Genomic DNA, 11112 nt, shown 5'->3' with positions numbered 1-11112 from the left:
CCACACCCGGCTAATTTTTCGTGTTTTGTAGACAAGATGGGGTTTCACCATGTTGGTTCAGGATGGTCTGGATCTCCTGACCTTGTGATCTGCCCTCCTTGGCCTCCCAAAGTCCTGGGATTACAGGTGTGAGCCACCGTGCCTGGCCAGGAGTTTTTATTTCTAACAAGCTCTCAGGTGGTGCTGATGCTACTGGCCTAGGTCCCACCCTTGGAGGACCCCTTGTGCAGAGCGACCAGGATGGTCTCGATCTCCTGACCTCGTGATCTGCCCGCCTCGGCCTCCCAAAGTGCTGGGATTACAGGTGTGAGCCACCGTGCCTGGCCAGGAGTTTGCATTTCTAACAAGCTCTCAGGTGGTGCTGATGCTACTGGCCTAGGTCCCACCCTTGGAGGACCCCTTGTGCAGAGCAACCTACTGCCTGTGACTGGAAGCAGTGTGCTGTGCTGGAAAGGGCCCTGACCTGGGAGTCAGAGGCTGTGGTTTGAGTTGGGGCCCTGCCCCTTATATTTGGGTCTGTGCGCCTAGGACAAATCCCTTCACCTCCAGGCCTCATTCTTTCCTTCTCTAAAATGAGGCAGATACGGGGCTGTAGGCTTTCAGGGTTATTGTGAGGTTCAGAGACTCAGGGATGCAGAAGTGCTCTTGAGTGTCAGGTTCTTTCTGTTAAACATCAGCAAGGGTTTCCTTAACTTTTTGGCCAGTCCCAGGGTGGCGTACCCTCCCCCGCCAAAGGATCTGCTTCTACTTACCTAGACTCTCCTGGATGAGAGTGCCACACCCAGGAAGTTGTTCCAGTTGGGTCTTCCCTGGAAGAGGACCTGTTGACCACCATTGAGGGAGCTTGCTGGACAGGCACCTGATGGGTGGAGTCTGTAGAGAAAGCACTCAAATGTCAGGGGTGGTGGGCAGGAAGACAGCCTGGCTAGTGTCTAGAGATGGCCGGGAAGAGGCTGGACACTGTCCTGGCCACTGGCCCTCCTAATGATGAGGCCTCCAAGTGGTGGGATGGGGATGGGATGCGCTTGAAGGAGCCCTTGCCTCTTGCTTGTATGTAGCCTGCAGCCTTGGACGAGGTGCTGCTCTCCCAAGCCAAGGCTCAGCAGGGGATGATGCTGAGTGAGGAACACAATTCAGGATGGCTGTGCTGAAGGCAGGGCATGTAGCCCCAAATGTGCCTTGTTCACACTTCCCTCTGGCTCTTCCTGGAAAGTCTTTGTTGTCCCTGGTCCCCATCTCACTCCCTGCCTGCCATTTTGTGGCATCCTGCATTGTTCCTCTGGCTGTCTCTTCCACAGATCTCTGCTTGGCCTCTGGGCATGGCTGGACCCCAGACAGCCTTTTCTCTCTTTTTTTTTTTTTTTTTTTTGAGACGGAGTCTCGCTCTGTCGTCCAGGCTGGAGTGCAGTGGCACGATCTCGGCTCACTGCAAGCTCCGCCTCCAGGGTTCACGCCATTCTCCTGCCTCAGCATCCCCAGTAGCTGGGACTACAGGCGCCCGCCACCTTGCCCGGCTAGTTTTTTTGTGTTTTTTAGTAGATACGGGGTTTCACCTTGTCTGCCAGGATGGTCTCGATCTCCTGACCTCGTGATCCGCCCATCTCGGCCTCCCAAAGTGCTGGGATTACAGGCGTGAGCCACCGCACCCGGCCTCCAGACAGCCTTTTCTTAGCCTCTGTAGCTTCCCCTGTTTCCTCCTCCGGCCTTAGGCACATACCCACCTCTGGGCTATGTGCCCGTCTCCCATCTGGATGGGGAGCCTCACGGGCATCCCTCCAGCCAGCATGCACTTGCCAGGGTCTGGACACCACATCTTGGTGACTGACTAGCAGCCTGAGGTCCTCGCTCTGACCAAGTGATGTCCTCACTGAGTGGGATCAGGGTCTGGGGCGTGAGTGACTGAGGGTGGTGGTGGGTCTGACTGTCACCAGCTCATGTTCCTTCTGTCTTCCTCCCCAGGATGATCAGAAGTGTGTGGAGACCGTGGAGCTGGGCAGCTATGAGAAGTGCCAGGACCTTCGTGCCCTCCTCAAGCGGAAACACCGCTTTATCCTGCTGCGATCCCCAGGGAACAAGGTAGGAAGATGCCTGCTGCTGCCCCATTTCCCTCTAGGCCAGAGTCGCCTTGGGAGGCCTAAGCAAGTTTAGCAGGCCTGGCCCCTTTAAAAAGCCTGTTTTCTGTTGCATGTGGCTGAGGCTCAGCCCTAGCAGCCACCATAGGTCAGACCTTTACTCATTTTGTCTTGGAGTCTTCCAAGCCCCTAGTTGTTAAGAGATGCACTTAGGGCTCTGTTGAAAGAGCTCTGCTCCCGTCTTCCCCTTGCAGGCCCAGGCCCTCCATCCCAGGTGGTAGTTGGAAAGTAGCGTTTGGGAGGTGGGGCATTTGACTTTACCCCAGACCCTGGGGGAGGCCCAGGGCTGAGGCTGGAGAGCTGTGGATGAGGCCTCCACCCTGCCAGGCCTCTCAACACCTTGATGTAGCCTGGGGCAGAGTGGGAGGGTGGGGCCTCCCTTTATCCCAGGCCTTTCTGGGTGGGCCCATCCTGGACTCAGGACTGGGAGGCCTGCAGCCCTCCAGCTTTCCTCCCCTTGTACTTTGCTTTCGTGGCTGTAGCTGGGAAAGATCTCTGGTTTGAGAGAGTCTTTCCTTGGGACATGCTGTGTGTGCAGATGAAGTTTGCTGTTTGCACCACATTTCTCTGGCAGGGAGTCTGGTGGGTGTTGACACATGGTGTAGCTTCACAGATGTCAGGAGAGAGTTCAGATTTGAGGCTGGCGTGCACAGCGCCTCTCGCCAGCTTGCACCCATCTGCAGCTGGGCCATTCCTTGCCTTGTCCCCTGCATGTCATGTGGAGCCTCGCAGAATAGGGCTGAGTCACAGAGGTTGGGGGTTGTGGAGCAAGTCTGGTCTGGGCCTGCTGGAGGCCATTCTGTTTCTTCCTCAGCTTTAGGGAATGGGAGCCCAGTCCTCTGCAGACCCTGAATACCAAGATGCTTTACTCATTGACCCTTTGTCCTACTCTGCAGGGGGTGGGGGCACAGAAGCAACCAAGATAGCAGTGGAGGGGGCTGTGGAGCTGTGATCCTGGGAGCTGGAAGTGTGTCTAAGGGTAGGGGCTGGTGTAATTATGTGTTCTGAGGGCTCATGGGACTGGGCCCAGATTTCACTTGACCATCTGCTGCTTAGGGCTCTTTGAGGACAAAAGGAGTCACATTTTAATCTTTTCAAGCCCTGGAGCCCCTACCCTATCCTGGAGACCCACTTCCTTCCTGAGTGGGCGCTGTATATGTGGATGTGTGTTTGAGAGAGATGAGATGCAAACTATGTTCCGTGTGAAGATCTGCCACCGGTGTGTCTGGCCCTTGTGCGTGTACCTTTTTTTATGCAGTTGAGTGCTCACCTGGCCGTGTGTCTGTCTGGGTGTGTGCCTTAGTGTGCTATGTGGATGTGGGGTGGAGGGAGACCTAGCCTCTCTGGCCTCTGCCTGTGCTGTTCTGTGGGCCATCTCTTTTCCCCAGCTCCAAGAATCAGCTGGTAGTAGACTAGGTGGGCTGGACTCAGCTCAGGGTGGGACATCACCTTCAGAGAAGCCTGTTTGTGCAGCTGTGTTCTCAGCTGCTTCAGCTAACACCCTCCTTCCCAGCCCCCAACCCTGCAAGAATTTAGGCTGGCTCTGAGAACAGGACAATCAACTGGGAGATGGGGCTGTGGAGCAAGTGGTGGGTGCTGTGGACGAAACAGTGCATCCTGGTTCCAGCTCAAGGGCCCCTGACCCTCCCCACCCCAGGAGCTCACATAGATTGGGGCTCTCCAGAGGTCAGTTGGTGGACCTGGCCCAGGGCACCGCATTCCCACATCCTTTCACCCTCCTTTCTCAGCGGCCTGGGTGTTCCCCATCCTCAGTGAGGCCTCCAGCCGGCCAGGAGGTCACATGACCCTGGCTGTCTGGTCCTGAGGCTGCCTTTTTCCCCCCTAATCAAATAAACAAAGACTCCAATGTCTTACATGCCCCTCTCCCCCTGCTTCCCCAGCCCCACACCCCGGCCCATGAGGTCACAGGCAGACGCTGCCAGGAAGCAGGGTGGCCACTGCTGGGCCTTGCTGCCCTGCTGGTCTCAGCCAGCTTGGCCCTTTCCTCTTTCCTGCCTCCTCTCTTCCCCTCCCACTTTTTTCCTCTCTGCCATTTTATCCTTCCCCTTTTCCCAGGCCTTGTGGGCCTAGTCTGTGGCCAGTCCTGTTAGCATCTAAGCTCCTAGAAGTGCCTGTGTCCCTGGGGCTTCTTGGAAGTTCTCAGGACAGGGACTTGTACAGCCTGTGGCCCTTCAGGATGACTTTGGGGGAGAGGCACAGCTTCTTGATATTCTTATTTTTTGAGACAGGATCTCACTCTTGTCACCCAGGCTGGAGTGTAGTGGCCTTTTCTCAGCTTGCTGCAACCTCTGCCTCCTAGGTTCGGGTGACCCTCCCAGCTCAGCTTCTGAATAACCGGAACTACAGGCACATACCATCATGCCCGGCTAATTTTCATATTTTTTTAGAGATGGGGTCTTACTATGTTGCCCAGGCTGGTAACTTCTTGGTATTCTAATTGTCTCTATTCTGGTCATCCTTGTGGAATGCCTGGCTTGTTCAGCCAGATACAGGGTTCCTTAGGAGGGTGGAGCTGGGTCCTGTTTAACCTTGTCTTCCTTCTCCTGTGGGAACCTTTTGGCTTGCACAATAGGTCTTCTCTGAGGCCATTTCTGCTTCTCACAGGGGAGCAGAAGAGAGCTGAGGCAGCCTGCCTCAGGTGGGCTGGGCCAGTGGGGAAGGAGCTGCAGTTTGGGCTGGGTCCAGTGGTTCTATTCTTGTCCCTTTGAGGTCCAGAGTAGTGAAGCGAGTAGAACTTGGTAATCGGCCTTCTAGGCCTTCTAGGACCTCTAGGCTCTTCTCTGGCCTCCTCTTGTTCCATTGGCTCCTGAGTTCAATTGTAGACTTCTCAAGCTCCCTGGATGCTAAATCCTGCACCATGCAGGGGTCACAGCCTGTGAATAGGAGCAGCAGCTGGGTAGAAGGGCTGGCCCCAGACTTCCTTTCTAGCAGGTCCCATCACAGAGTTGGGTAGCCTTTGCGACCCCGGATGCAGTGTGGTCCACCCCTGAGCCCCCAGCAGCCCTGAGCCCCCAGCAGCCCTGATGGCTGAGCTGAGGCAGTTGCCAAGGTGCCCTGGGGTTTCTGACTTAACTGAAGATCTGCTTTCAGGATCGAATTTACCCTGGTCATGCAAATGAGCATTTGGCTGTGCCTGGCGTGGTGGGGGTGGGACCCAGGGCCCTGTATGAGGAGGAGGCAGTGGCAGCCAGGAGGAAATTATATAATGAGGATGCTGAGGGGGCCAGGCCGACCTCAGTGTTACATAACTGGAGAGTGGAGGGAGGGGAGGTACTATCTAACACCAGGGCGGAGGATGGGCAAGCTGGCGACTGCCAACAAAGGACTAGGGCATCTTGCGGTCAGAGAGTAGGCAGTGGTCCAAAAACGGTGAGAGAAGGAAACTTGGGCCAGTTCATTAATTTGTTAGCTCATTCATTCAAGAACTATTTACTGAGCACCTACTATGTTTAATTTCCTCAGCATTGGCCGGGCGCGGTGGCTCAAGCCTGTAATCCCCGCACTTTGGGAGGCTGAGACGGGCGGATCACGAGGTCAGGAGATCGAGACCATCCTGGCTAACACAGTGAAACCGCGTCTCTACTAAAAAATACAAAAAACTAACCGGGCGAGGTGGTGCGTGCCTGTAGTCCCAGCTGCTCGGGAGGCTGAGGCAGGAGAATGCGGTAAACCCGGGAGGCGGAGCTTGCAGTGAGCTGAGATCTGGCCACTGCACTCCAGCCTAGGCGACAGAGCAAGACTTCGTCTCAAAAAAAAAAAAAAGAAATTTCCTCAGCATTGCTTGGTAGTAGGCAGTGTTATCCCATTTTATAGATGAGGAAACTGGAACTGTTTTGTCCAGAGGGAAGGCAATGGTGCTAATTCCTATTACTGAGTATTCACTCTGCCCAGCTCCAGATTTACTACTTTAGATATATCTTTTTCCCCAATTAAAAAAAAAAAAAACTGTGGTCAAAAAAAAATTACCATCTTTACCAGTTTGAAATTGCACAATTCAGCGGCATTAAATACATTCATGATGTTGTACAGCCATCACCACCATCTATTGCATAACTCTCCACCACGTAAAACTAAAACTCTATGCCCATTAAATAATAATGCCCCATTGCCCTTCTCCCCAGCCCCTGGCAACCACCACTCTCTTTTCTGTCTCTATGATTTTGACAACTTTAGGTACCTCATATAGGTGGAATCGGGCAGTTTTTGTCTTTTTGTGTCCAGCTTATTTCACTTAGCACCACGTTTTCAAGGTTCATCCCTGTTGTAGCATGTGTCAGATTTTTCTTCCTTTTTAAGGCTGGCTGATAATCCATTGTACATATGAACCACATTTTGCTTATCCATTCATCTGTCAGTGGACACTGAGGTTGCTTCCACCTGTTGGCTGTTGCGAACAATGCTGTGAGCATGGGTGTACAAATTGGATACATCATTTAAAAAATGATCTCCATGGCTCCGTGAGGCAGGTTCTGGTGGTATTCTCTTTCACAGGTGAAGAAACTGAGGCCTGAGGTCAGACACCTGTAAGTGGTGGACTGTCTCGCTCAGAGGCCCTACTGCCATATCCACTGCATGAGGCAGCCCCTCAGTTTCCATGGCCTCACTCCTTCCTCTCACTTCCTGTCTGGCCATTGGGCCTGGCAGGGTCAGGGTTGTCTGAGCCACCCTCTGATTCTAACAGGAGCTCAGAGCTCCTACCTGAGTTAGGAAAGGACTCAGGAGTGTTGTGGGGTGGGTTTGAATGTAGACTGGGGCTATTCCTACTTTACAGAGTAAACAGAAGCCCAGAGCCCAGGCAGCTGGCCTGGGGGAGTCCCATGGAGCTGGACCAGATCCTGGCTGTTTCCACAAGGCCAGGCTGATTCGAATTCAGACCCAGCTGCATGCTGGTGGGCAGTAGGGAGGGCTTCTCTGTGAGATCTTTCCCTTTCCTTGCCCAAAGCCCCAGTGTCATACTTACTGTGGGGTTATTTTGGTTTGACTTTGGGATCTAGGTTAGGAAGCCTCCTTAACATGCCAAATGTGAGCTTTGTTAAACATCTGCCATCTACTCCATCTATCTTGCCCGCAGGTCAGCGACATCAAATTCCAGGCACCCACCGGGGAGGAGAAGGAATCCTGGATCAAAGCCCTCAATGAAGGGATTAACCGAGGCAAAAACAAGGCTTTCGATGAGGTGCGATGCAGTCTGTGGACAGCTGTGTGTCTCCTTTCCCACTGTGTGTGATCTAGGAGAGGACCCTGCCCGTCCTCACCCCAGACCACCCCTTGATTATGTCACTGCTATAGGGCATTGTTGTTACCTTCTGTAGTCCTCACTATAGCCCCTCATAGTAGGTGGTGCTGTCCTTGTTTTACAGATGAAATGGAGGCTTAAGGAAATTAAGTAACTTGTCTTTTTTTTTTTTTTTTTTCTGAGACGGAGTCTCGCTCTGTCCCCATGGCTGGAGTGCAGTGGCGCGATCTCGGCTCACTGCAAGCTCCGCCTCCTGGGTTCACGCCATTCTCCTGCCTCAGCCTCCTGAGTAGCTGGGACTACAGGCGCCCGCCACTGCACCCGGCTAATTTTTTGTATTTTTAGTAGAGACGGGGTTTCACCGTGGTCTCGATCTCCTGACCTTGTGATCCGCCCGGCTCGGCCTCCCAAAGTGCTGGGATTACAGGCGTGAGCCACCGCGCCCGGCCCAAGTAACTTGTCTTAAACTGGAAAGCAGGTAAGTGGTGGGCTGGACCTGGACTGGTGGCAGCATGCGTCCTTTCTAAGCCTGGCCTCAGCTGGAAACAGCAGGTGGGCCCAGGCCAGACAGCACTGCAGAGTGACCCGAAAGCTCCCTTTTCAGTTTGCCCATGAGGTCCAGGGCAGACTGGCTCTCAGCTCTGGGCCTCCCTCTCTGTCTACAATGACCATTGAGCCCTGCAGACCTCAGCCCCCCGTGCTGTACTGGGACTGTGGCAGCAGTAGCCACAATCTGGCTTGGGGCAAGCAGAGCATCCCATGGGGCCAGGATCTCCTAGGGAGATTTGTCTTTGACATCATAAATCTTTGGTTATTTGGGCTAAAATGGACCTGGGGGCCACCTACAGTGATGCCTTGGATTATGTTAAGGAGCAAATCTTTCCAAGCAAGTCCCCTCTTAATACCCGGGTCCCCCGACTCCCAGCCTGTAACTCCTATGTCGTGTCCTGTGTTACATGTCATTCTCAGTCCTTCACTACCTGGGGGAAAACTGTCCCCATTCCGTGGGAGAGAGATGATGGGACCTATCGTAGATACTGGCGGAGGCCATAGGAGCCATGGGCTGGGCCTCAACCCACAGTCCGCTCCTCCACTGAGGGACAGAGACAGTTGGAGTCACATGTGGGCCTGAGCCCCCCCTCCCCATCATAGGGTCAGGCTGCTCCAGGGTTCTGAGTCTGGACCTCCCATGTGACTCTTACTCTGAGGCTTCCCAGCCAATCCTGACCCCTTCTGTTACCCTCAGAGAGAAGATGCTGCCCTCCAGGCTTCCAGGCTCAAGGGGCAGAGGCCCTGCTCTCTCCTGGGCTCTCCCCAGGGGTCCTGGGAGAGTGGCAGAGGCCAGGGCAGACCTTTTCCAGAAACCAGGTACCAGGGGAGTATGGGCTATTTCTACCTTCTCTCCTACCTAAGCCCCAAAGCCACCTCAGGGCTGCTTATATATTTGTGATATACTCAGGGGCAAGGGCCGATGGCTCATATTTGGGCAGGAAGACTGAGGAAAATGGCAGCTGCAGAGAGGGAGAGCCTCAGACTTTGCAAGAGACCCTAGGGGCATTGCAGAGTCAGAGAAGCAGAGGCCAGGGTAGGGAGATGCCCAGAGAGACAGCGGTAGGGCACTGACCCTGCCTCTGAGCCAGGTCCAGCCTGGGTACTTCCCGCACTCCCAAGGCTTGGCAGGGGCTGATCTGGTTCCCCCTCCCTCCAGGTAAAGGTGGACAAGAGCTGTGCCCTGGAGCATGTGACACGGGACCGGGTGCGAGGGGGCCAGCGGCGCCGGCCGCCAACGAGAGTCCACCTGAAGGAGGTAGGGCCTTGCCCAGTGTGGATCGGGGGGTTAGTTGAGCCTAGGACCTCAGCTCCTCTGGGAGGCAGCCAGGCTTGGGGCCACATTTTTCCTGAGGACACCTGGAGCTGGGGCTTCCTGAGGAGTAGACAGGAGGTGACAGGGCACCTGTGTTACACGTGCTCAGGGTGTGGACGTCCCTGAGCTTGTGGCCTTTTCCATTTGTTCAGTCCACACACAAATGTTGAATCTGTCCTTAGCCAGAGTTGGTGCCAGAGGGAAACTGAAGCCCTTGAAGCCAGTCCTTGCCCCTCAGAGCTCAGCTTCCAGCTGAAAAATAGGCCTGTCCCACAGACTGCTCCAAGCAGAGCTGTGTCTGATTTTTGTGTGGAGGAAGGCTCTAGGAGGTCAGGGCAGGAGAGACCACAAGGAGCCACTGGCATTTTAGCTGACCCTTGAAGGATGGGAGGGGTTCACTTGGTGGACTTGGAGTCAGGGGATTCTCTGTGGAGGGAGTGCTGTGAGCTGAGGCACAGCGGGAGGGTCTGAGGTATGCAGAGCAGCTCCATTTGCCTGGGAAATTAGTCTGAGAAGGGGGTTATAGGGAGGAAATTGTGGAGGCCTTGGATGAAGAAGCTGGGGACAGGAAGGGAGGGTGCGTTCCAGAGGTCAGTTTGAGGCTCTGGGTAGGATGGGTTGGGTTGAGAGAGAGAAAGGCAGGGGCCAGGAAGTAGGTGGGAGAGGTGACTTTCCAGGCCCCTGGAGGGGATGAAGAGGGAGGGGTTGATGGGAGGACATTAGGAAGCAAGAGCCACCTGGGCTTGTGATTGAATCCAGGGATTGGACCAAGGGAAGGTTGTCTGAGGTTTCCCAAGCCTGGAGACTGGGAGTATGGAGGCCCTGGGCACAGGGAATTTGGAGAGGGTATGGGCAAGGGGGAGGGGGGAAGGGAGGAGCCTCTTTTAGACCAGTGGAGCTAATGCTGCAGGGGAGGATTTTGGAGGCCAGGAAAGAACCTCAGCAAGTGCTACATTTAGGGATTGGAGGGAGGTCAGCCAGCAGGGAGCCAAGAAAGAGGAAGCCAGAGACAAGTGGCACATCTGGAGAGAGATGGGCACAAAACCTGGTGTGCATCAGCTAGGTTGGCAGCTGCAAGTCACAAGGGCAGGACCAAGGACAAGAAAGGCGGTGCCATTTACAACATATTTTCTTTTTCTTTTTTTCTGAGATTGAGTCTCGCTCTTGTCGCTCAGGCTGGAGTGCAGTGGCGCAATCTCAGCTCATTGCAACCTCCGCCTTCCGGGTTCAAGAATTTCTCTGCCTCAGCCTCCCGAGTAGCTGGGATTACAGGCGCCCTCCACTACCCCCGGCTAAGTTTTGTATTTTTAGTAGAGACGAGGTTTCACCATCTTGGCCAGGCTGGTCTTGAACTCCTGACCTCGTGTTCTGCCTGCCTCGGCCTCCCAAAGTGCTGGGATTACAGGCGTGAGCCCCTATGCCCAACCTTACAGCATATTTTCTAAAAGGAGTCGATTTAGGGCTGTCCTGGGGTGCAGGGCTGGGTTTGCCAGAGGGACCCAAGGTCATGGGAGGTTTGTTTTTGAGTTGCAGCAGCCTGTGCCTGTCTGTCAGCTAAGGGATAGGATCCTGCAGAGGGAGCACTGAGGTGGCCACAGAGAAAAGGAATGCCTGAGGGGGGCCGGGGACAGGTGTGGGGAGGGCTAGCCTTGGAGGGAGGGGGCCGTCTGCACAGAAGAGTTCAGGGAGGCAGCTGTGTGTGTGTGTGTGTGTGTGTATGTATGTGTGCATGTGTGTGTGTATGTATGTGTGTGTGTGTGTGTGTATATCTGTGTGTGTATGTATGTGTGTATCTGTGTGTGTATGTGTGTGTGTATGTGTGTGTATGTATGTGTGTATCTGTGTGTGTATGTGTGTGT

The 11112-nt window shown here is 54.4% G+C and overlaps 1 protein-coding gene across 2 annotated transcripts in view; it reads left to right on the top strand.

Annotated features, from left to right (window-relative positions):
• The window catches only part of PLEKHO2 (pleckstrin homology domain containing, family O member 2), a 25277-nt gene that overhangs the window by 11367 nt on the left and 2798 nt on the right, over window positions 1-11112 (top strand). For both annotated transcript variants that reach the window (XM_011940404.1, XM_011940403.1), the window contains 3 exons: window positions 1960-2076; window positions 7225-7329; window positions 9098-9196. In XM_011940404.1, the coding sequence (XP_011795794.1) occupies window positions 1960-2076; window positions 7225-7329; window positions 9098-9196 (321 nt within the window). The remainder of the gene's footprint in view (window positions 1-1959; window positions 2077-7224; window positions 7330-9097; window positions 9197-11112) is intronic.

The sequence above is a fragment of the Colobus angolensis genome, unplaced genomic scaffold (assembly GCF_000951035.1).
Source record: "Colobus angolensis palliatus isolate OR3802 unplaced genomic scaffold, Cang.pa_1.0 Scaffold19, whole genome shotgun sequence".
Lineage (NCBI taxonomy): Eukaryota > Metazoa > Chordata > Mammalia > Primates > Cercopithecidae > Colobus > Colobus angolensis.
The sequence above is the reverse complement of the archived record's forward strand: the minus strand, read 5'-3'. Positions and strand labels throughout refer to the sequence as shown.